Source organism: Cygnus olor, chromosome Z, assembly GCF_009769625.2.
Source record: "Cygnus olor isolate bCygOlo1 chromosome Z, bCygOlo1.pri.v2, whole genome shotgun sequence".
Taxonomy (NCBI): Eukaryota; Metazoa; Chordata; class Aves; order Anseriformes; family Anatidae; genus Cygnus; species Cygnus olor.
In genome coordinates this window covers 50,036,624-50,060,762 of record NC_049198.1, presented here as the reverse complement: position 1 = coordinate 50,060,762, position 24,139 = coordinate 50,036,624, and the positions used below count along the sequence as shown (strand labels likewise).

The window sequence follows — 24,139 nt, the reverse complement described above, 5'->3', positions numbered from 1 at the left end:
ATACAAAAGCTGCTGGCAGGTTTAAAATGTGCATCTTGTTTGACCTTGTTTGTATGTTCAGAATCCTGTGGAATATTCAAAATCAATCTGTTTAGGGTTATATCCATAGTTTGTAATATCAGAAGTTCAGTGTGGACTACTTTATTTACTGTAAATAGTTTATTAGTAATAGTGTTTTAGTTAACCCTGAAAGGAGTTTCTTTTACTCCCTTTTTTCTCTATTTCCGTTCCCTTATCCCCCGTTCATTATACTGCAGTGTTCCTTTTTAGGATTGTCTTATGCCCGTTCTGGAGCTTGCAGGAGAGAAACTATCCTTCCTTTTTTCAATGTTACTCCTACATTAAACAATATCAATTAATTGATGAAGAAAACTTCTGTAAGTAGAAAGAGAGGTGTACATGGACTTAGGCATTTCATTGCTTATGATATTCTAATGTTGGGAGAAACAGGCCTTAAAAATCAAGTCTGTCATTTAAGTTAGGCTTCTGCATTCACCACCTGCCAAGCTTTTGGACTTATAGGACATGCCATGAAACACCGTGCACTTGTCAAGTACAGTGAAGTTCTTGCTAACACTGTGTATGTCAGTTGTACTAGCCTTGACTAGCTAAGGTAACTTTTAAGTTGTCAGAAAGTCATAGCAAAGTTGTGTAGCTCTAGTACTGGTAGCTTGCAAATCACTTTTCAAATGTGAATACATCAAATTATTTTGACTTTCTTATTTTACTTCAGAATCAGCTTAGCCAGTGTGGCAATGCCCTCGAGAGTTCTGAAGAGCTGCTGGAACTTGCTGCACGGACGCTGAATATAATGGACCCCACGGAATTCTCAAAGGTAGAAAACATTAAATGGATATGCATTAGGCAGGTGTTGGTATTTGGCTCAATTTGCAACAGCCTTTCCATTATGGAACTGGACCCTGCAAACTTAACAGGAATACTGATCGTAAGGTTCATGAGGCGTATAAAAAGCACAGTTAATGCTCTGTAGAGGAGTTGAGTCAGTAGTCTTAAGTTTTAATTTTCTTTTGTCAAACTGTTCTGTGAAGGTCTGGAATTCAAAGAAGTTTAATTTGTGGTCAGGGTCAAATGTGATTGTCTGAGAGAGTTCACAGAACTGCATGAACAAGCTGAAGGTTTTTTTGTGTTCTAGTTTACTTAGTATTAGGGTCTTGCACCATTACTGTACGTCTCTGGGCAATTCCTTGCAGGCTTAGTAACTCAGTCAGAAGTATAGGGTTAACTTGAATACCTGTAGCAGGCTGTTTTCAGCATTGACCATTGTGGACCTAACTGAGACATTTGTTGCTGTGTTCCAGATGTGTAGGGTCTGTGGCTGGAAAAAAAAAGCAGAGGCTACACTCAGGCCCCGTATAAATACACAACTACATTAACCTGTTCCAGCCTTCTTTCAGTTCTAGAATCAATATTACTTAATGATGCTAAACTGTATGTATAGAAATGTTTGAGACCTTACATGCTCAGCTGCGAGGCCGGTCTTCATTTGTCCATCATGGTAGCTAATATATACAATATCTAACAAAATAGGTATTTTCTTCTGTAGAGTGAGTGGGGAGGGAAAGAAATGCCTTCTCCCGGATAACTATCAGTGTTTACCAAATCTGTATTGATGCTAGGTAAGTCAACCCAGAAAGTGAAGGTGAAATAAATCTCTGTAAAATTCAACTGAAACTTACAGTGTGAGTGGTGGCCACACCTCAAAGCCATGCCAAGTGTCCCATCACTTGCCCTATGTTACGTGACACTTGAAAAAACATCTGTGTTCTACCTGCAGCTGTTCTTAGATGACAAGATGTGTTTCTGTTTTGTAGAACTTCATGCAAGCTGTGGATCTTTAATTTGTAACCCTGAACTCTTTAGCTGTTCAGAAAGATCTTATGAAACTTAATTCAGGGCAGCTCTTCCTGCACTCCTCCATACCTTCTAATGTATTTGTAAACACCGAAGGCAAGAGCTGGATTTGGGCCGCACATTGAGGTTCTAATACAAATAATGCATACGTTGTTACAGCCTTTTTGTAAATTAGAGGCGACATGTCTAACTGGAAGAAGAATACACTTACAAACTAATAAAATATTTCCAGATATACACTGACTAGGTACAGCAGTCTCTGTGTAAAATACTTTGCTGAAATAATCCTCATGCAAGTTGCAGGCAGGGTCAGTCACACCAAATCCAAGACCCAATTACTTTTGCCTTTCTGCATTTTAATTGGAGGAACAAAGACACAAATTGCTCCACTGTCTTAACGCTGCCAGTTGTACCTTTTGGCAACATGTTTGTGTGCAAGTTGCTTTCTGAGTGTCAGCTTTGATTCATTTGCCTTGAAGAGTGACAATTCCTAAACTGAATGATTTTCTTAGCACTTCAGTTTGAGTTGTCCTTTCTGACTTGTCACAGAGATGTGTAAAGATTTGTTAGCTCTTGAGAACTATGTAGAATGTAGCTTTGGATTAATTTTAAGTCATTTTACAGATCATCTCTAATGCTGTTTTCAGTTGAGTATGCAAAGTTATATGAATGTTTGCTGGAAGAAAATTTCTTCAAATTTGGAGTCTGAGGCTTGATACCACAGTCCTTTTCAGTGAACTCCTGATATCTAGGATTTTAAACTTTAGTTACACCTAGATTGAACTTGTAAATATGTCTCAGGTATATCATGCATGGTAATACTGCCTTAGTTAGTAGCTCGTTAAAGCTTCTGGACTACTAATAGGAATGCCAAGTATAGCTGAAAGGGCGACTCCAGCCCTGACTCCCTTTTATTGGCATACGTTTTTTCTGGATCCTGCAATAAGTTCAGGTGAAACTAGCATAAGACTAAACTGTTTTTTTTCTGGTGTAGATTTTTGATGGCTGTGTTCACTGAATTAGCTTACCTGGTCAAAAGAGCACGAATGTCAAGCAGCACGTGGGAGTGCAGTGCTTAGGTAGGATGTGATTTGACACTGCTGTGCAGCCAGCCTGAGATCGGCTTTTAAACCTTCTTTGTCAGTGGTCTGGAAACAAACTAAATTTGAAGGAGCTAGTCAGGGACTGTCTTGCAGAGAAGCTTTCATTGAATTCTGAATATCACACATTCCACAAGATGTAGAGGTTACAAAGAAGGCTTTGTAAGTAACAGTCTTGTCTACAGCTGTCATGTAGGAAAATCAGTAGTTGTTCCTATGATAACTTTTTGTTTTATATAAAACAAAGCTACCTCTTAAGCTAAATTATTTATAAACATTTGTTCTTTCTACTTCCCACTTTGGAAATATAAAATTGGTTTTGTAGCAGGGAAATCTATGGGGTTTTTTACCCCCCTCACAGAGTGTGTTTTGTATTTAATGGAAACATTTGGAAGTCCTTCACTTTTGTTTGACTTACAGGTTTAGTGATGTCATGTTTTTGGAAGGGAAAGTAGATAAGATGAACTCTGTCTTAGTAGCAGTGTTAACTGTACAGACTCAACAGGCCTACTAGCTAAGCCATCACAACTTGTACAGTAACATTCTGTTTTAGGTTTGCAAGTCCTCCTGGTGAGGGACTGGGATTTTGTCTTTTCCAAATACCAGTTAAGGTTTATCTTTAAGATATGCCATTAGTGTTTCTGCATTTGATTCAGTGGTATCATTTATATGCTGTGCAATACTATATTTTGTGTATTGGAGTAATGGCATAGAGAGAGAACTTTTTAGGAAGCACAGTCAGAGTAGTACAATAACTTTCAGAGGAAATGTATTAATCCTATTTTTTCCTTACTTGTGAATATACATCTGAGATAAATTGGGTATGGCTAAATACCACTAATAGCATTTTGCAATTTAACTGAAAATAACAGTAGTTAAATTTTACCAACTTGCTCATGGAACTCTTTTAAAATGTGATGGGGAGTAATTTAATTGATTCAGAGAAATCTGAAGAGACAATGTTACATAGAGGAAGTTTAGTAATTTGGAATTGGTTTGGTGTGGTTCTTGAGATTGATTTTGTTTCCTGGTGATATACATTGTTGCAGTTCTAACCAATAGTATTAACGTGCTTTTGGGGAATTTTATGCAAACGGTAAACTCATTGTGATCTCAAATCTGAACAACAGAACTCTGAGATTGTTCTTAGTCTTCTCGCATGGCATTGCCTTTGAGACTTGCATGGAAATACTAACTACCTTCTCTCTCTTCTCCCTGATGTGCATCAAGGCTGCCAGACAGATCAAAGATAGGTACAGTACAAAGTCTACCCTTTTTTGTCTCTTTGAATTAGTTTTATCCTTGAAAATGCGTTTATTTTTAACGGAACATAGTCAGCTTAAATAAAATTCATTGTCTCTGCTTTCCTAAGCAGTCCTTATGATGTCTGAACTTAGGAAATAAAACTGAAACTTTTATTCTTCTCCTTCAGTGTTGTCCCTTGCTGGCTGTGGATCTTTTATAACTTAATAAAGAGATGTTTTCAATGCAGGGAAGCATAGCCCTGCAGCAGCAAAACTTCTGGTTCTTTTAATAAAAGAAATTGAATTATGTTTCAAGCTGACTCTGTCCCTTTATATTGTGATAATTTTTTTTTTTGCACTTACAGACTTTTGCTAGCTAACTTTGGTTTTGAATGTAGCTGTTAAAATACTTCTGTTGATATCACTGGACTGATGTCAATGAATTCACTATTTCTGCTGGGTTTTCTTTGAACTATGTCTTCAGACTACTGTTTTGAAAACAACCTCACTGTTTCAAAATAAATGTGAAAGCCATTTTCTGTCACTTAAGTTAACTACGCTCTGTGAATCTGGTTCAGAAAATGTCCTGTACTATGCATGACGTTTTGAAAGACAGCTCACAGGGTGCTACCAGCATGTGCTATTCTTATTGACCAGTTCAATTGAGCAAATTGGTTTGCTTTCAGTTTACAGACTTTCAAGGAAGAGTCTCGTTGTGTAAAATCCCTGAAGTTTTATGAAAAATTAGTAACTGCTAGAGAAATTAATCATCACATTTCCAAGGGTAAAGAACTGGAGTCGTTAACAAATCAGATGGATAGTGGTAGTGATAGGAGTCTTAATACTTTTTATCTGTAGAAAGTGCCCTTTTATTTCTTCTGGTTTCTTGAAATGCTGTGTAATCTAGTGCTTTTGAGCCAGTTGTGGCTGGTTGTCTGTATGAGATTGGTGCCTAAACAGAAATTAAAAATCTATCTGAGGCTTACTACTTCGTGTTCTGTTACTGCTAATCAGCATTTTTCTTCCTTAAGGAGAAATTTACTCTAACAGTCTGACTAAGCCGTGGCCCATACTGAATTTCAAAAGGTCAACTCTGTCTTATCAGTTGCCTTGTCTGTTTTACTGTGTTTGTTTGTGTCATAATCGGCTCATGTTTCCCAATACTATAATTCTTTTCATGCTTATCTTTAATACACAGCTTCATATTTCCTTCTCTTTCTTCACTGCCTAAGACGTTTTTCATCCTTTAATGCAACTGTAGTTAGCACACCATCTCTATTATATGCTAGTGAAGTACTTAGTAGCTTACAGAAAGTTGTATGCATTAGGTGTTCTAAAGATGTAACAGATCTGTGAGTGTAAATTGGATATAAATTCTTGTAGTTGACTTTCTATTACGATGAGTATACTACTTTCTAGTTAAGAGTCTTTTTAAAACAGAAGACAGACCTGTGTGCTGTCTCCAATCAGTCAGTTACTCAAATTCTACCACATGGCCTGGTGACTTCAGTGTTAAAGAACTAGAAAAGAGACTTGCTATCCTTTTGTTGAGGTCCAGTCCAAGTTGTACAGCAGTGTCTGAAGAGTATCTGGAGTAAGGGCTGAGCTAAGAAATGGAAATCGGAGCAGTGCTTCCGTGTCTCTTGTAAGGCTGATGAAATTCTTGTATGCTCCGAAGTTGTGGGTGTCTGCAACCTAAACATTTCTTCATCCCCAGTTAAGATCAGAGGTAGATATGAAATCGGAATATCCAGGTTGTTCACTGATATTTGTAAATGCCTTCTGAGCAATACTTAACAGTAGAAAATGCATTCCACTTTGGAGGTAGTAAGTGAATCTTGTCCATCAGAAAAGTTTTTCGACTTCTTAAACTACAGGTTTAAGTTTCAAATTGCTAAGTGTACAAAACACAATGTGATTCTGCAGCACTTTAGATCTTTGAACTTCCTGATTTTATGTAGGGTGATCTGAGTTCTTAGTTTCAACTCAGATTCTGGCACATTAAAACAGATGATTAGCTTTTCTCTAGTCACTTTTAATATATCTTTGCCTAGTAATGCGATCACTGGGAGATCACACCATATTGTCTTTGAGATAAAACAACAACAAAAGTGTTTTGGAATCTGTGCTAAGCATTGAGCAGTTATGAAAGACCAGGATATTTTGTAATAAATCGGAGAACAGTATTTTGACTAACAGTTTGAAATTAAAAATACAGATTTTTCTGATCGTTGTTTTTGAAAGTAACTGCAGGTCTTAATGCAAAACACATTTTGCTGATTCTGCTTTCTTGACTTTAGAGTCACAATGGCTTCAGCATTTCGCATCTCTCTGAAACCAAGCATCAGTGATAGTATGACTCATTTGATGGTGGACTTCTCCCTGGAACGGCATGCACTCCAGGCTCTAAGGTTTTTGCCAGGTAAAACAGTATGCAGTGACTTTAATTTGTTACTACTTCCACAAATAACTACATAAAAAGAAAACTACGAAACACCCTTGTGCACCCTGATAAGCAAATATTTTACTGGATGTTAAGCTGAATATCTTGAGCGTAAAAGAGTTTTCTAGTTTTATTGTGTTAATTGCTACATAATGCAGCATTTCAGAAAATCAGTCTCAGAGGTGAGAATGAATACTCCAGATGTTTTGTATTTTTTTTCTTGAGTTGTCAGTTCCTCTGTACTTCCTGAAACTTCCTGAAGTTTCCGAAGACTGTACCTGGTAGCTTGATGCTTAGTGACACCCTAAAGTCCTAGTAATAAGCAGTAGATTGCGTGTGGAACTGTAAGCTAATACATCACTTGATGTGAACGGTGATACAGCCCAAAATATGGGATAGTGTTCATCTTACTGGAGTAGTGAAACTTCTGATGTTTTCTGTTGTGGTTTAACCCAGCAAGTAGCTCAGCACCACACAGCTGTTTGCTTACTCCCCCACGGTGGGATGGGGGATAGACTCAAAAAAAGGTAAGAAGTACAGTAGCTTGTGGGTTGAGATAAGGACAGTTTAATAAGGAAGGGGGACATAACAACCCCCCCTCTGTGCATATAAAAACCAACACAACACAAGTGATGCTGTGGTGGTTTTACTATGCTAGACAGGTCCACCACAACCGCTCTCTCACTCCCCCTCCTCAGAAGAGGAGGGGAAGAAGTAAAGGAAAGAACAACTGATGGGTTGAGATAAGGATAATTTAATTAAGGGAAAAATAATTATTAAGGAAAGATTATTATTAATTAAACAATTTAACTAAAGGGAAAAAAGGGAAAGGGAAAAAGAGAGGGGAAAAGGGAAAAACAAAACAAGTAAAGGCTGTGTGGAAGTACAGAGGAAAGAAATTACTTTCTATCTCCCACAAATGAGCGATGCTTGACCACGTCCTTGAAGCAGGGCCTCAACACATGTAGCCAGTGTTCGGAAGGACAGACGTTTTCACAACGAGAGCCCACCCCTCCCCTCTTCTTCCTTTTTCCACCTTTTATTGCTGAGCATGACGTCGTATGGTATGGAATATCCCTTTGGTTGGTTTAGGTCAGCTGCCCTGGTGATGTTCTTTTCTCACTTTTTGCCCACCCCCTAGGAGGGTTAGAGAGAGTCCTGATGCTGTGCCAGCACTGCTCAGCAGCAGACACAACACTGGTGTGATACCACTGCTGTTCTAGCTACAAGTGCAGAGCACAGCACTGTATGGGCTGCTGCAGGGAAAGCTAACACCCCAGCCAGACCCAGTACAGATGCAGAAAGCAATTGCTCACCACAGCGATGGATGTGTGCGTAGCCAGTCCCTGAGCAAGTGCCAACCCAACCCATCCCCCTGGCCAACTCTGCCATTTTTGTTTTTTGTTTAGCATGGTGCCACATGGTACAGAATGTTCCTCTGGTCACAGTTTGGGTTGGCTGTCCTGGTTGTGTCCCCTCCCAGCTCCTTGTGCACCCCCGGCTTATGCACAGGCAGGGCAGCATGAGAAGCCAGAAGTCCTTGGTTCTGTTTAAGTGCTGCTCAGTAACAACTAAAACATTGGTGTGTTATCAACGTTTTTCTCATCGTCAAAACACAGCACCATACCAGCTAATATGAAGAAAATTAAACTCAGTCCCAGCTGAAACCAGGACATTATCACAATTAATGCATCTTTGTTACTGTTTGATACACGTAAACTTAGATGCCGTATTCCATGTATGTTTCATGTATTTTACTCATTTTTCTTTCCTATTTAAACCACTTTGCCCTTGACTGATACCAAGAATATGTTGAAAAGAGTACTGCTGGCAGGGATGTAAGTTGCTTCGTCTGTAAGTCACTAATCCATATCTTTTAAGGACTTAGCAGCATCAATTTTCATTTTGCCCATTTTTTTCTTGTATACTGTAGATAGAGTACATACAGCCATAATAAATTATCAGTAATATTTCTAGTTAGCTAGCAGTGTCTAGGCACAAATTGCCATTGTATTTTTAGTTTCCAGATGTCAGTCATTGCTTTGTATTTGATAGATAAGGGAACAAGCTAGATAAGCTGATCACAGCGCACCTTTTGGACAGGATGGGAGCATTAAGATCCGACACCAATCATGAACAAAGTATTGTATCTGGATGAAGAACTTCTTTAGTATGAACCTTCTTATATATGTGTTTTCCTTATCAAATTTTCAAATTTTACCTTGTTTGGGCCTTTCATTTGTAGACTGAAAATTTTAACTGTCTGGATATCAATCTTGCTTTCTTCTACCGTAGTGCCAAACTATCCAATTACTCTGACACTGAATCCTGATAGCTCAAATGTCGTAGGCGAAACTGCACCGAGCACTGATAGACTTTCAAACATCAGAAAATACTAATGACCTAGTGTGGGAAGGTGAAAACAATCTTACTATTACGGTAATACAGGCCTTTGAACACTGCCAGAATTATGCTGAAGACTTAATCACACTAAACACATGAAAGACTCTTTATCTGGTATCCTACACCATCCCAAAAATAATTGGACTGGGGGGCTAAACTTGCTAGTATATGTTCTGTAATACCTGTCCTCACTTTAATTATTCTTTTTCATAAGAAAGCATTTGACTGATGTTTGCTCGAATTATTGTTGCATAACTGAAATTTGATGACACATGCACATTTCATTAACATTTGAGACTTGAATACCTCAGGTTTCAGTCTCTTCTGTGCAGCTTAATTGTTCGCAAGCATTTTAAGCTTATACCAGTTTGAATGTAGTTCCTGCTTGGCTTAACCTACCAGAGTGTAAGGGAAAAGGAGTATGTTTTAGCAATTGTATTTTAAAATATTTAAACACGTTGTCATGGAAAGGTATGAAGTAACATGCATAAAGCAAACTAGACTTGCTTCTGAGAGTTGCTATAGCTAGAAGGTGTTTTTATGTAGACAGTAAAATTGCCTATCTCTAAATGTGACTCAGCTGTAATTAATGTGATGCTAATTGTCATCAGCTCTCATGGAGAAGAATTGTTGCTAACACTTTTCAAGCAACAGTACTTTCAACTGCATAAAGACAATTTGTATGTACTTAAGACTTGGTTACTGAGATGTAACTGTACAGATAAATGCAAAACAAGGGTTTGGACGTTAGGAAAAGTCTTTTTTGACAAAATCTGTAGGTCTTCAAGTCCCAGAGATGCTTCAGTATTGTACTTTTTTTTTTCTTAAATGTGCCTGCTTGATATATTGACTTGCAGGCCACTTCTGTATCCATCTGAAGCTTTTTGTGAATGAAGAAACAAAAGCTTTTGCAGACCCTTTTGACAAAAACTGCAAACAAGAAAACATTTTGTTTCCATGTCCTCCAGCAAAAATGTTCCTTGGACTTGGACACTAAGGATTTTGTAAATACCTTCTTTTGAAAAGCATACTCCAGTGACTGAAGTGCTCTTTGATTTCATGAAAATGAAATTTCTGTTGTTTATAAACAAAACTACAGTATTTTCTTTAGTGAATCATTGGAATTCTCTCCCCTTGTTTCAACGTAAGAGTCGAAGAGGAAAAAAAGCTAGATAACTGCTGACTGGCTAGTGGAAACTATTATCCCGTTAATTGTCTGTAGTGGTGGAAGCAAACCGAGTGATACTGTTGCAGGGATGCAGCTGTTCTTGTCTTTCAAAGACTCAAGAGAAACAAAGTTTTGTAGTGTTACCCCAAATGTACGTTCATAACTGCAAGCCCATGATTCCTCCTTGCTCTAGCATGTACTTGTTACCACTTCCAGGAGAGAATCAGCCCAACTTACTAACAAAACATAAATGTGGAAATAAAGATGCAAATGTTAACTGTAGAGCTGGTAACGTTTTTCTTCTTCTGTAAGGTGCATATTAAGTGAAAGTGATATGCCTAGGCTTTTATTGAGCTTTGATAATGGAATCCATCCACTAAAAAGAATGAGTGTTGGTGAGCTAAGGACAGTTTCTGAACTCTTAATAAATATAAGGAGATCATAGTATATTAAGTCTGTTCTCTTCTTTGAGTTGTTTTGTATATTTGTCTTTCTGCAGTCCCTAAAGCTCCAGAGATAGATATAGCAGCGTGTCTGGTTGCTGATAACTGTATAACAGTATCATGGAGAATGCCTGAAGAAGACAGCAGAGTTGATCACTTTGTTCTAGAGTATAGGAAAACCAACTTTGATGGGTTTGCTCGAGTTAAGGATGAACAGCCTTGGGAAGTGATAGACTATATTAAAGACACTGAATATACATTATCAGGTAAAGGTTGTTTATATACTTGAAAAAAATGTTTAAAAAAAGAATCACAAGATATTGATAAAACTTATTATGCTTGGAAGTTTTGCAGAACATCCATTTTTCTGTAACTAATGAAGCTTTGTTCCATACTGGTCTTGGGTGTTTTGTACAATAACTTCTTTGCCTCCTATTTGGAGTTTGATGTTTTGTAAAAATGCACCCATTAACCGAAGTTCATGGTGATACGTTTTAAGCTTGCTTTTTTGCAAATTGAAATAAACGGAAGACAGCTGTATGGAGTGTCTTAGTCTGGTAAAGTTGTCAGTATTTAATTCAATTTTCTAAACATCCACTTTTTTAGGTCTGAAATTTGATAAAAAATACATGAATGTTAGAGTACAAGCTTGCAACAAAGCTGTGGCAGGGGAATACTCAGATCCTGTGACTCTGGAAACCAAAGGTAAAATCTGAAAGATTTTTAACCGTGAATGCAGCAAAAACCTCGCACATACTGTCTGTCCTGCCTGCATATATGAACTTGTAATTTAAGTCACTTCTCAGCAGTGCTTGTATAGAAACAGTGTCCTAAGCAAAAAGGAAGACAATTCCTATAAAAGATTAAAAAGCATATTGGCAGAAAGCAGGTCTTTCAGCATTCAGATAATAAAAATGTTAGCTTTCTAACGGAGCTTAACATTAATTGCTTTGAACTGTGGATTGACACTATTATGTGCCACTACATCATGCCAATGTGTTAAAGAGAGAGGAAGAACATTGTGGCTGAGCATCAGTAGGACTCTTAGGGCATCTGTGCAGTTGATGTAGTTTTCTGTTGGTACATAGCATGTGACAGGTAACACATTTCTGTATATGGAAGGTACTAAAAAGTATATTTTGACTTTGTAGCTGTAGATTCTAATTATGGTCAATGTTCAAAAAACAAACAGCTCCAAATTGCTAAAGTTACATCACTGTGTAAGAAATCAGTTGATCTGAGGCTGGGGGCATCCTGGCATTGTTTTGTAAATAAACTAGACAAATTTCTTGGAAGTGATGCTTTATAACAGAACACAAGTCTTAACTGTTATGGCGGAGATAATTATCTTGATGCTTTAGCTATACTGAAGTCTGCAGTGTAAAGGGCAAAATGGCTGGCACAACTGTGGCACGTACACTGTACTCCAGCACTTGCCGTAAGTGTTGCTTATTGAGGTTTGAAACTTTCCTAAAGTACAGCCAGTGTATGGTGCTCATATGTATAACATCTGATATATTTACTAGCTACTTAAATTCTTTATTCCAGTACCAGAAATGTAATTCTGATTTTGATTTTTCTGGGTAGATATTAAGCTGCCAATATAATTTTTAGTGCATCTGTCCACCTTAACAGTGCATCTAGTTCACTTTCTTTTAATAGTCAGCCCACAGAAACTCAGCATCCTCATCAACATGCTTACCTCATTTTTTAAAAACTTGTGTACTGTTGAGCTCCAAACTCATAAAATCTCAAGTATACTTTCTTTCAGCATTAGACTATAATATCTGATGCTATTAGGACCCTCACAAAATAGTCTATAAATATGTGTCTTTCAGGGACTTAGCACATTGTATTAATTTTGCTTTCTTGGATGAAGAATTCGGCTGCAGCAAATACCGGGTCACTTCTAGTTTCATGCATCCTCTGCTGCTTTGATACCTGCCATGAACTTCACAGTTCAACTCTGCTTATGTTTCACCCTGTCAGTTTAGTATTCTGCAGGTTTGCAGTCCTCATTAATTGTAAACATATTGTTGGAGAATCAGTGCTGTACGGTGTAGAAAATGAGTGTGGCTTTTTAAATCATTCATGATTATGAGAACCAAGGAAGTAGGCTGTAACTAGAGAAAACAATTACTAACAAGGTGATGTTTCTTTTAAGTCAAATAGTACTCTGCTACAATTTTACTACTACTTCCATTATTTTCTTTGAATAGCCACCATTGGGAGAGAACATTGTACCACTTCACCATTTCACATTTTGTCTTGACCAGCATTTGTGTTCAATTTGGACAATACTTCATCTCATCTGAACTTGAAAGTTGAAGATACCTATGTTGAATGGGAACCTACTGGAGGCAAAGGTCAAGAAAAAGTAAAAGGGAAAGAAAACAAAGGCAGGTAAGAATTCTGGTTTGTAAAGGTTTACACTGTCTGAGATGCCTCATCTGGTAATTAAAGGGTGAGGGCAGGGAGAAATTAAAGCACTTGATGGTAGGACTGTGGGACACCAAATTTTACTCAGAAGTCTTTGGAAGGAATATTTATTTCCCTGCCCTTGTAACAGACATAGAGGCTATTTATGGAATCAATTATAAAAGTGTCTTAAACATTAGGTTGGATTTAAGTCTTTATACCTTAACAAATGTATTTTATCAGTCAAGGTACTAAAATACCTTGTAGATAAGGTAATTGTCAGGACATAACTGATATTCAGCCGTGAAAGACTATGTTCAGTAGTTTTGCAGGTCAATAATGGTGCATGGGCAGCATTTTTACCATGAAAAATAAGGACAGAACTGGCTGCTATGTCCTTTTGCAAAAGCTCAAGTTAAGAATAAAATTGGTACTGTAGGTGGTTGTTTAATTTATCTCATAACCTTCATTGGTGAGGAAAAGATACCACTAAAACCAGGTAGTAAAAGATAATGATGATAGAACTTAGCTCTTGTAAAAGTGGTGGTATTAAAGATATCTGCCAACTATTTTCATCTAGGAAAAGTACATAAGTAACTTCAGCAGAACTCTTGGTAGATTATTTATTGAGCTTTATACACTTACGTGTTTACTACTCGGAATCTGTTGATAATGGTGGTTGGAAGAACCTCACTAGCTTGATTTGCTGTGGATATTATCCAGCTAAGATGTGAATATTTCCAAGGATGAAGAATGGTACTTTCCTGGGCACCTATTCCAGACCAGCTTAAAGGGAAGGCAGGAATACCATGATATCTGACTGGAAATTCCTGTGTTTTAACTAGTACTAGACGCCTCAACCTGTCAGAGTGCACCTCTGAAAAGAGCCTGGCTTGGTCATCTTTGTAGCCTCCCGTTACGATGTTAAAGACGGCACTAGATTTCCTGATCTTGTTGTCTTAATGCTGAGCAAACTCAGTTGTCTTTGGGTCTGCCTCTGCTCCAGTCCCATAATTGTTTTGTTTAGTTTTGTTTTTATTTTTGGCCCACCACTGTACTTGTTTCAGTATGTCAGTGTCTGTACAGTCCTGAGCAGCCAAGAACTGGACTCAAGACTCCAAACAGTCTGACAGCTGCCCTATCAAGAGGAACTATCTCTTGCCGTGGCCTCCTGGTTGTTATGCTGATACAGCCCAGGATGTGGTTGGCCACACGTGCCACAGGGGCACACTGCAGACTGCTGTTGTTGCCCACCAAGACTTCCACTTGCTTTTCTGCAGATCTGTTCTTTCCTCAGCAGTCCCACAGCCTGTCCTATTGTGTGGGGCTCTTCCATCTGGAGAACCCCATCCACATCTGTGAACCTGGTGGTCAGCTGGCTATCTCCACAGTTTTTGGCTCGCTTACCAGTCCATGTCTCACCACCGCAGATGTGGAGAGCGTGTGAGTGTCCAAGGTGTGAACAGCGTCCATTGCTCTTCCCACAGAGCTGGTTACTTCTTCCTCAAAGACAGTTAGTTGATTTTCAGCTGGCATTTCTCAAGTATAAAGAGCACTGCTTGAAAATAATATATGTACAAATAGCTTCCATACAGACACATACTGCCAGAAGCATGGTAGAGTGACTTTTAGTGCCATCTTAAAAATGGGGATAATTTACTGTAGTAATACGCAGTTGTTTAATGACTATTTATTTCTGTCTGACAGTGGCCAGTATCCTGTCCTCAAGAGCAATAAAAGGTGATAATATACCTCTTAGGATCTGGTATCTCGTTTTGCTGGAAATCTTTGCTAAATCCCTTTGCTTGATAGTAGTGAGAGAAATAAATCTAATAGCCTTTATCAGTAACAGTATACAGATGCTTTTTAAAATTCTTCAGAATTTTAATGTGGATTCCTAAAGATTATGTATGTATTTTTCCAGTGACGTGAAAAAAAAAGTCTTCTTGAAAGGGTGCATCCTGGTATGCGGGAAGCCTGATCTTCAGTGGAAGAGCATTATGCATTCTAGAGTTGGCACAGAGATTCCTGTTATTTAGAGATCTATTGATGCTTAACCTTTGGGCACATGATGGTGTATGAGATTTTTTTTAAAAATGATTAATTTTTCCCTGTGTAAAAATTCAAAAAAAAGAGATTTTTTTTTAGTTCTTATTTTTGAATCCAACTACCTGTTGCCTCTGAACTTGTGGGATAGCTGCTATTAGTCATCAGAGGAAGAGAAATGTGTTTTTACACTTTCCAAGAGGATGGAGTTTAGCCTGATGGCATGTGTAAAAAGCTTTATGGCAAGTCAAACCTTTGGAAGAAGTCAAACCTTGTGTGGAAGAAATGCATCAGTTACTCCACTAGCTAAGAAAACTGTGGGGGGTTAGAAACTGGGCACCAAACTGACTTAGTGCTAAAAAATTTCCCGCCTTTCCATTTTGGAATGGAGAGTTAAGAACTTAAAATTAAGGGGAAAAAACCAAAACAAAACAAAAAACAACAACAACAAAAATGGAAAAAAAAAAAAAACTTTGTCTTTCATGTCAAATACTGTCATTGTCTGAACTGATAAAGGCTGTTAGATTTCAGTTGAGAAAGCTCATGTAGTGGCCGCTTAAAGAAGATTTGAAAGAAATTATACTGAAGACCTTTTAATGTCTTCCTAACTTTGACAAAATTTTAGCAGAGCACCTGCTTTTTTTCTTAGGGTTTTTCTCTAAGTGGCCAGATTTGCTTTCTGCAGAACTCAGTTATATCTAACCTAATAGAAGAATTTCAGCAACTTTTTTTGGAAGTCTGCTGGAAGTGTGAATGGTCTCTGTTGTACTTAAAGCAGGACGGAATCTGCAGTGAGTGATGGTTCCTCCTGAAATTATCCTTTAATTCTTGGCTTTGCTGTGTTTTTGTTTTGTTTTCATGCTACTGCTCGTTTCTCTTTTCTTTGGTAAGTAATCTACGGCTTCTTCCGTGTTAACAAAAATGAAAAGCATTTGATGTAGTCTGCACTGTTGCATGATATACACTTATCCTATTCACATACTTCTTGCAAGTGATTTAGAAGCTTAGCTGGCTTCTGATCAGTACTGGCTAATTTGCATGCTAAATTGTGATGCCAATGTAGACAATCTTTTTTTCATCAGTTTGAGAGCAGTGACTTTCTGAAGGCTTCAGGGGATTAAAACTGGATTAAAACAAATTTAGTAATGAAGATGAGCTAGACATTCTAGCACGCTCATAAGTGACAATTTAATAACTCTTAGCTTTTGATTGTCCCATGACTTTATTTTAATGATGGTATTAGGCAAAATGGGCATTTTCTGACCCTTTATGAAACGGTATTGGAGAACAATTCCAGAAAGCCTGAAGTCAGTGTTGAATGAATCAGAATGGTAGCAAGCAAAATTTCACTATGCTAGTCCTCAATACTTAAATATAATTAGCTTTGCAAAATTGTAACTGAAGTGAAGGTTGGAAGGAAAACGTCCTTTTTTGTATGTAAGGTAATGTATGCTTTCAAGATTACTTCTGACATGTATTTCAGAGAGATACTTGCTTTTCATACTCTTTAAATTTTGTTAATGAAATTAAACTGTGAACTACATAGCTGTTTCCAAGAAGCTAAAATTTTTTGCTACTAATCGCCTTTAAAATAATAACCAGACATGATTCCCTGGCTACCAAGGTTTAATATTCACTGTAATTTGCAAATAGCCTTAATTTTATTTAATGATTAAATTGCTAGAATTATTTTTGAGGGCATAACTAAGGTAAAATAAAATGTTTGAAAACCTCATTAGGAAACCTCATTAGGTTAAAATTATTCTTTTATGCAACTGATTGCTCATTAGCATATTCTCCAGAGCAAAGTGTTTCTTCATTTATTTTGCTATTGCTTCCTGAGAATGGTTTAGAAAAGTATGATTAGAAAATCTAAGCCTTTCTTGATTGGGATTAGACTATTAAATTTTGTAATGACTCTTGTGGAGTTGCTGTGTGCTTCTCAGCACAATGTGTGCTGTGACAATTTTATTTTCTGTATTCCTTGACTTACTGTAACCAGGTAAAGCCCCCAACCTTCAATATACTTTTTTACTTTTTTTTTTGAGGGGAGTTGTGGTGCATTAAACTCTGGAAGTATCAACTCATCTCTTTTAATAATTGTTTAGATTTGACACTCCTGGCTTTTATATCTACTTCAGTGTGTATATTTTGAAATAACAATCATCATTTTATTCCTTTTGTAGCTCTTCACTGGGTTGCACTTTCCTGTGATTTCTTCAGTAGTTTATGCAAGCTATCTATGTACTGAAAAACCTACTTAACATAAAACTGATGATATTTTCTCCATTCACTGATATTTAAAGTCCAGTGGAAATTAGGCATATTTGCATTAAATATCAGTGTATTCTTATCTGTTGTAGCTGATTTACAAGGTTTATTAGAAATCTTCTGCAGGAAAACAGAAACCTGAACTAAGGTTCTGCGTGTTACAGGCATAATACGTTTATGTAGAATGTCGTTTAAACACGGGCCACACATCTGCTTTTTTTCTCCCATTTCCTTTCTCAACTGCCTCTGAACTTACGTCTTGCACTTTTGTCTGCCCATCATCTCTTCCCTCTCAGTTCTTGTGCATGCATACTAACTCAGTGTTAGAGGTTGTAAGCGTTGCTAGTGGCTGAACCAGTTGTGCCATTTCAGTAGCTTGTGTATGTTTGTTGCAACCTTTTGCTTGGGAAAACTTGTTTTAGCATGCATTTCTGTAGTAGTGTGCAAATCTTCGATGGTTCTTTTCTTCTTAGAAGTGGTGCACCATCTCCAAAGAGGACTTCTATTGGCACAAGGCCCACAGCGAAGGGCAGCAGAGATCGTTTTACTGGTGAATCATACACAGTGTTAGGTAAGGTGAACTTTCTACTTCTGTGAGAAGGTCAGATTATGAAAGAATCAGAGGAAAAAATTGAGTTCTTTCAAGGCTGTATACTCGATGCTGTCCCCCACAGAGATAACCTAGACTATTTAACACCAAAATTTTGTGCTACAGCTAGTGAGTTCAACTCCTTTGAAGTTCTCTATTACAAAGTTCAGTAGTGACTGACACTCACAGCTATTAAATGTGAATTGATCTTAAATGTGTTTTGTCTCAGTGGATGTAAGTTAAAGGTATTTCCTTGCTCTACTTTATAATTGTATTCTTCTGTCTACGTATAAGTTCATATTTTTGTTCCTTGTAGTTAAGATTTTTCTATTTATAGTCTTCACTCTAAACTAAAATGCAGCAGATCCCACTGATGTCTATAAGGAAGCAAACGTTGTAAGGTATACTTAATTATAGTGACTAAATACCTTTTTTGGTAGGTGACACTACTATTGAAAGTGGACAGCATTACTGGGAGGTGAGAGCACAGAAGGACTGCAAATCCTACAGTGTAGGAGTGACATACAAAAACCTGGGGAAATTTGATCAGCTTGGAAAGACTAACTCAAGCTGGTGTATCCACATCAACAACTGGCTGCAAAGCACCTTTTCTGCAAAACATAATAATAAAAGCAAGACCCTAGACATACCTATTCCAGACAGAATAGGAGTGTACTGCAACTTCGATGGAGGTAAGTTACAATTTTAAGGAACTGAGATAAAACTTACTTGACTATTGGTGTCAAGTTGAAGCAGTACAAGGCTAAAAGTACATTAGTGTCACTTCCAGACTGATACAGTTTCTTATGACAGTAAGGGACAGGGTTGTTCATGTAATATTGCTTATAACATCAAATGACTGCAGTTCATCTCTGTGACAGAGCAGCTGAGAAACTTTTTAGTCACGTGGAATGGATTTAATGTGTTCCAGGGACCTTTCCCTGGAAAAGTATCAATTTTACAAAAAGTTAGGTAGTGACAGCATATAAACATGTATTTCAACTTGCTTTCTGCCTCTTTCAGGTCAGCTCATGTTTTATAATGCGAACTCAAAGGAACTCTTGTATGCCTTCAGAACAAAGTTCACCCAACCATTATTACCAGGTTTCATGGTCAGTATCAAAAAAAATATTCCATTTCTAGCACTGAATTCACTTTGTTGAAGACTAATAATTGTGTTTTACAGGAGGAAACTTGGAGTATTGTTTTTGGCCAATACTTTTTTAAAATGTTTAACCGTTTCCATTTTTTTATTTCAATTGGTACTTCAGCAGGGAGAACTCTTCATCTAGGTGTCTCAGCTATGTCAATAAAAGTCATTAAGTCTTTGTAAATTCATTGCGTGTTCTGATAGCTGATAAGCCTGCTACAACAATTGATCCAAACTGATGCAGACAGAGGCCCAAAATATTATGAGCTGCCAGTGCAGATGTCACGAGACAGAACTAGACTAGATGCTTCCCTCAAATAAAAGATTCTAGCTTTCAAATCTTGAAAGGCAGTAGGATTTTCATTTCATTGGTCTGCACACCTTTTTCTTGTCTCTAAGCTAATCAGTGAAATCCTGTTATAATTCTGTTGACTCAAACCTTGCAAATGTGCATGAGAAGAGGATTAGTTCCTGCATATGTTTTTCACTTAAGGGTTTAAGTAATTTGTTTAGGTAGCTGATGTTGGAGGCCTCACTGGCATTTTCAGGTGCCAAACGAGTGCATCATGTTTTGGGAGCAGGATACAGGCCTGGGAGAACTTAGGCATGGGGAGGAGTCTGACATAGTTCGTATTAAAACCCAGCTGCCTAGACAGTCTTGCCTCCTGTAATTTAGACCATAGAAAATTCAACATTGTAGTTTTAAAGTGTAATTAGGCCAATTAATAAAGATACTCATCTCTTTTTGGTATGGAAGAAGAATGGAAAAGAAATAACGTGCCCAGGCAGCCTTATTTCTGGTCATACCTCATTGTCAGTCATACCTCTACAAATTGAATGTACTTTGCTAAGGCCGACTCAAATTTGTTCCTAAGGCATGCAGGGAAACTTTTGCTTACACATCTCAGCCTATTAGTCTGTATCTCATACAGAGTTTAACAGTTAGTGGCAGCAGTCTCTTACACACATTATTTGTGTTAGCTTGAATAGTTTATGTAGCTTGTCTATTTTATTAAAGCTGTGCTATTCAAATTTATTTGTGAACATGAGCACGTGTTCTTTAGTGTCACTTGGTTGTAGAATAGATGTCCCTTGCAACTGTGGCCCTGAAGCTTCTCAAACCCTTATTTTTGTACTGTGTTTACATTGATGTCGTTCTGTCATATCATACTGAAACAAAATACCGCTTTCAAACACTGGAGAACAGAGTTTTACTTTTAATTGTCATTTTAAGTACTTGCTGTTACTATATTAGTCTTTAAAGAAGTTTTCCTATTAGAAACAAGTCTTGCACTATTACGTTTTAGATTTTGTTGTAAACTTAGTCTGAAAGCACAGTATGTGTATATAGCACTTTATGGTCTTATTCAAAATTGGCTTCTACGTGATTGGAATGTTTCTGAGTGCTGTGAGTAGGGGGGAAGCCATCCACCTGTGGGATAAGTTTCCTGACAGCCCTATTATGGGAGGGGAAAAAACAAATGTTGTAGATGCTTCATCATGTTTGCATTATTGAATTTTTTTTATTTATCTTTTTCTCCCTTCCCTTCCCTTAGATTTGGTGTGGTGGTCTTTCAGTGAGTACCGGTTTGCAGGTGCCAAGTGCAGTGAAAACACTCCAGAAAAGTGAAAATGGATTGAATTCTTCAACTTGCAGTCTAAACAGTGTTGCCCAGTAATGTCTACTGAACGCTCCCATGGCTGAATATTCTGCGCAGCTGCTATGCACAGAAGCTTGGGAGCATTGTACTAATATGGGTTTGTTACCAACTGTTGTTTTAAGGCCTGGTAGTGCAAAGGTTTGTGAATCCATAGAGCCAGACAGAAAACTAAACTATTTATTTGAAAAATAAGTGGGGAAATTAAGAGCTGCATCTATGTACTTTTCTAATACTGTACGTAAGCATTTTGTTATGGACTTAAATATTAATTTTTATTATGAATATTATTTTTCTATGAAGAATGTAACAAATACTATTTTCTTAGCTCTCCTAGCAAGAATTATTTGGCTATAGATTGTGTTACTACTGGGCTTCCCATTTAAACATGAGGTAAACATGCATTTCAAAAGAATATCAATTCATGTAGACTAGCTACGAAGAAGCACTGAGAACAATCTCTGCTTCTTTCTGATTTGATCCTACTATTTTCCATGAGTAATTAATTTTGAATATCTATTTAGAGTTTGAGTTCAGCTCCTGTTTATCACAAATTACAGAAAATGTAGAAATGCAGAGAGACAAGCATTTGTCTGGCTACCATGAAGACTCATTATGGGTAGTCAGCCATTGAACTAAGCAGGCTTTCAGGTAAGAGGCTGAGAACCAAAAATCCAGACTTTTTAAAATGCGCAGCATGGTACTGCTCTCAGAAGTACTATATTTTGGGTCAGCTCTCGGTTTTCCAGTTTTGTGGCTTTATTCTAATTGGATTCTGGTAACTGGCAGTTCACATTGATCAAAGTACTCATTGGATATGAATGACAAGTTGAACAGCCAGTTCTTGTTCTCAGGTAGCAAAGCTACAGTGCAGCCAAGTCTGGGACCAAGGGTGTAAAAGCTTCAGATCAAATACAGAGAAGAGAAGGGGGAGCTATTGCTGTAAAGTGTCTTTCGGCTCTTTCTCAGCCCAGATTTGAGGCTTGACTAAGACTTCTCAAACACAGTGTCAGTATTAAAGCTGACCTTGAGCAGAGGCAGCACTGAATTCCTGGTGACAAAGGGGCATGCTTTGAACCCTGGACGCATTTTTTTGTTTTGACTAGCTTAGCAGCGATTCCTGAAACTTTCTGGATAACTAGAGAAGACCAAACATTGCATTATTTATGCATTGAGCAGAAATGTGACAAATATACTTAGCATCCCATTCTTAATTCCCTAGGTTATACCGTGTGTCATTTGTATGTGGGTCTGAGTCTGGCTTTTTGAAGATCATATCCTAAAGAAATTCTGTATTCTAAAGAGTCTCTGTAAGGCCTCAAATTTAGTCCCTCCTTCCTTGTTTAAGGGCAAGGGAAAAGTGAACAAATGCTTTGTAAACTAATATTTAATCTTCTTTTGGATCTGTAGTTACATTTGTTCTTTCACAAAATAAGTGAAATGGTGGGCCTAGGTGTTTTTTTCTCAGTTATTACTTGGAATCTTAATAATAATAGTCAAATGATTTATATTAGTGGGAGAGCTAAAAAGAAAAAAAAAAGCATGTTATATTCTTTGTGGAAAATGTTACCTTTTAAATGAGAATTATTTGTGTATTACTGACTGTTAAAATCTGCTTGCTTCCCTCTGATCAAGTCCAGGAGCCTCTCAGTAATTTTCTGATATATATGTGAATCAACTCTTTCCTAACTGGAGATTTTTTTTCATGGAAATCATGAAGTTGGCAAGAAGTTTGAGCCCTTAATGTTCACTTCATACCTGAAACTTTTTCACAATGCAAGTATTAAGAGATGTTCAGTTAGCTGTAATCTCTTTTGCAGAGGAAAGTGTAAACCAGTTCCCAGTTTACCTGCTGCCTCCTTGACCTGTTGAGTGTTTCAGGTCTTGAAGCATGTAGACAATGGAATGTGACATAATCCTAAAATGGACAACATCTGAATCTATCACGTAGTATCCTCAGTTGTTACTATCCAAATCTTAAGTATTTCTTCCTCATTCCTTTCTGTTTTACTGCAATAAACACCTGACATGGGGCTCAACTGCCATGAATGCATCGTGATGTGAGGGAGGAAGACTCGCTCTCCTGGACTCTAGTGGTGTTGAGAGAGAGAAAGAGAAAGAGAGGAGGGTTATGATACATGCTTCTTATTTTAAGACTTGTTCTGTTGAGTGACTTTGGTAAACAGGCATCTAAATAGCCTAATGCTTGTTCATACCACCCAGTCATCTCCTTGGTTTTGGATTTCCATCTACAGTTCCTATTTAAATTTCCCTTCTGGAAAGAAAGCAAACGTTTATAATACGGTTAATTTCATTACACACTTTTCCTTGAGTTAATCTCCAGTGGTACATAAGAGCATTTAAATTAAGAAATGGATTTAGCAAGATGTACCGAAACCTACAAGGTGAACTTGGTTATACACAAAGTGTAAAAATGCATTTTTTTCTTTCATATTTAGTTTGAAGGAATCTTGGAAGTGTCTCATACTGTGATAGTGACTTGCAAGGTTTAGTTTGACTGATGTCCTAAATGAACTTAACATGTGACTTTTTACCCTAAAAAGATGAATTTGTTATAAAATAGTTTGCACAGATACCAAATTCTTGCTGCTAACAGGTAGTTCCATTGTTTTCTTAGTAAATGGGGATATAAAGAATTGCCTTAAGCACTTTTAGATTTTTTTAGACTCTTCTTTGAGCTGGTGTCTGTCTTGACTGAGTGAGTACCAATATATTAGTGATACAGTTGGTGCACTGTTTGTACAAAGTAAATTAAAAAATAAGTGTTTGTTAAGAACTTTCTCTGCAGCTAAAGGGGGATGCATGCAGCCTGTGAAGTTACTTTTTCCAGGAGGTATCTTCAGGGATTGTTCTTTGGCGGTGGATTTGACCTTCTGAAGGTTTGCAGTTCTGTCTGACAGTTAACACTAACATGCCTGCTGACTTCAATACTCACTGAGCCTCCCTGCTCCGGAGCTAGAGACTGTTTGATGACAAGTCGAAGCTTTCTGTCACACGACCAAAGTGAGATGTTGATACTACTTGGTTAACTGATTACTGGTAGTCTGTAAGAGCTGGAATAACTCCAGAATAACCTGTAGGGAACTGAAGGTTTCCCTTGAGTTCGTAATGTAACAGAACATTGTATGTTTCTTCGTGTCTGTGGAAAGCTGTGTGAATTTACACAAGTACTGGTAACTGCAGAAAAAATGCCTGACAAGCATCCAGTGATGGGTGTCCCTGTGAATACCAAATAAAAGAGGCAGAGGCGGACGTCTCCTTTTTCTCCTTGGCTCACGCAAACAAAGCAGCTCACACACACCTCCCCTTCCCT

General features: G+C 37.6%; 1 protein-coding gene across 6 annotated transcripts in view; it reads left to right on the top strand.

The window, feature by feature from the left end:
- The window catches only part of FSD1L (fibronectin type III and SPRY domain containing 1 like), a 32,799-nt gene extending 8,724 nt beyond the window's left edge, over positions 1-24,075 (top strand). For 2 of the 6 annotated variants that reach the window (XM_040540718.1, XM_040540719.1), the window contains 11 exons: positions 734-835; positions 4,203-4,225; positions 6,517-6,638; positions 10,730-10,939; positions 11,280-11,378; positions 12,950-13,076; positions 14,799-14,831; positions 17,882-17,979; positions 18,438-18,689; positions 19,021-19,109; positions 20,704-24,075. In XM_040540718.1, the coding sequence (XP_040396652.1) occupies positions 734-835; positions 4,203-4,225; positions 6,517-6,638; positions 10,730-10,939; positions 11,280-11,378; positions 12,950-13,076; positions 14,799-14,831; positions 17,882-17,979; positions 18,438-18,689; positions 19,021-19,109; positions 20,704-20,826 (1,278 nt within the window). In that variant the 3' untranslated portion in view covers positions 20,827-24,075. The remainder of the gene's footprint in view (positions 1-733; positions 836-4,202; positions 4,226-6,516; positions 6,639-10,729; positions 10,940-11,279; positions 11,379-12,949; positions 13,077-14,798; positions 14,832-17,881; positions 17,980-18,437; positions 18,690-19,020; positions 19,110-20,703) is intronic. The other 4 variants (XM_040540724.1, XM_040540720.1, XM_040540723.1 and 1 more) reach the window with 4 other exon arrangements.
- Positions 24,076-24,139: the final 64 nt, after the last annotated feature.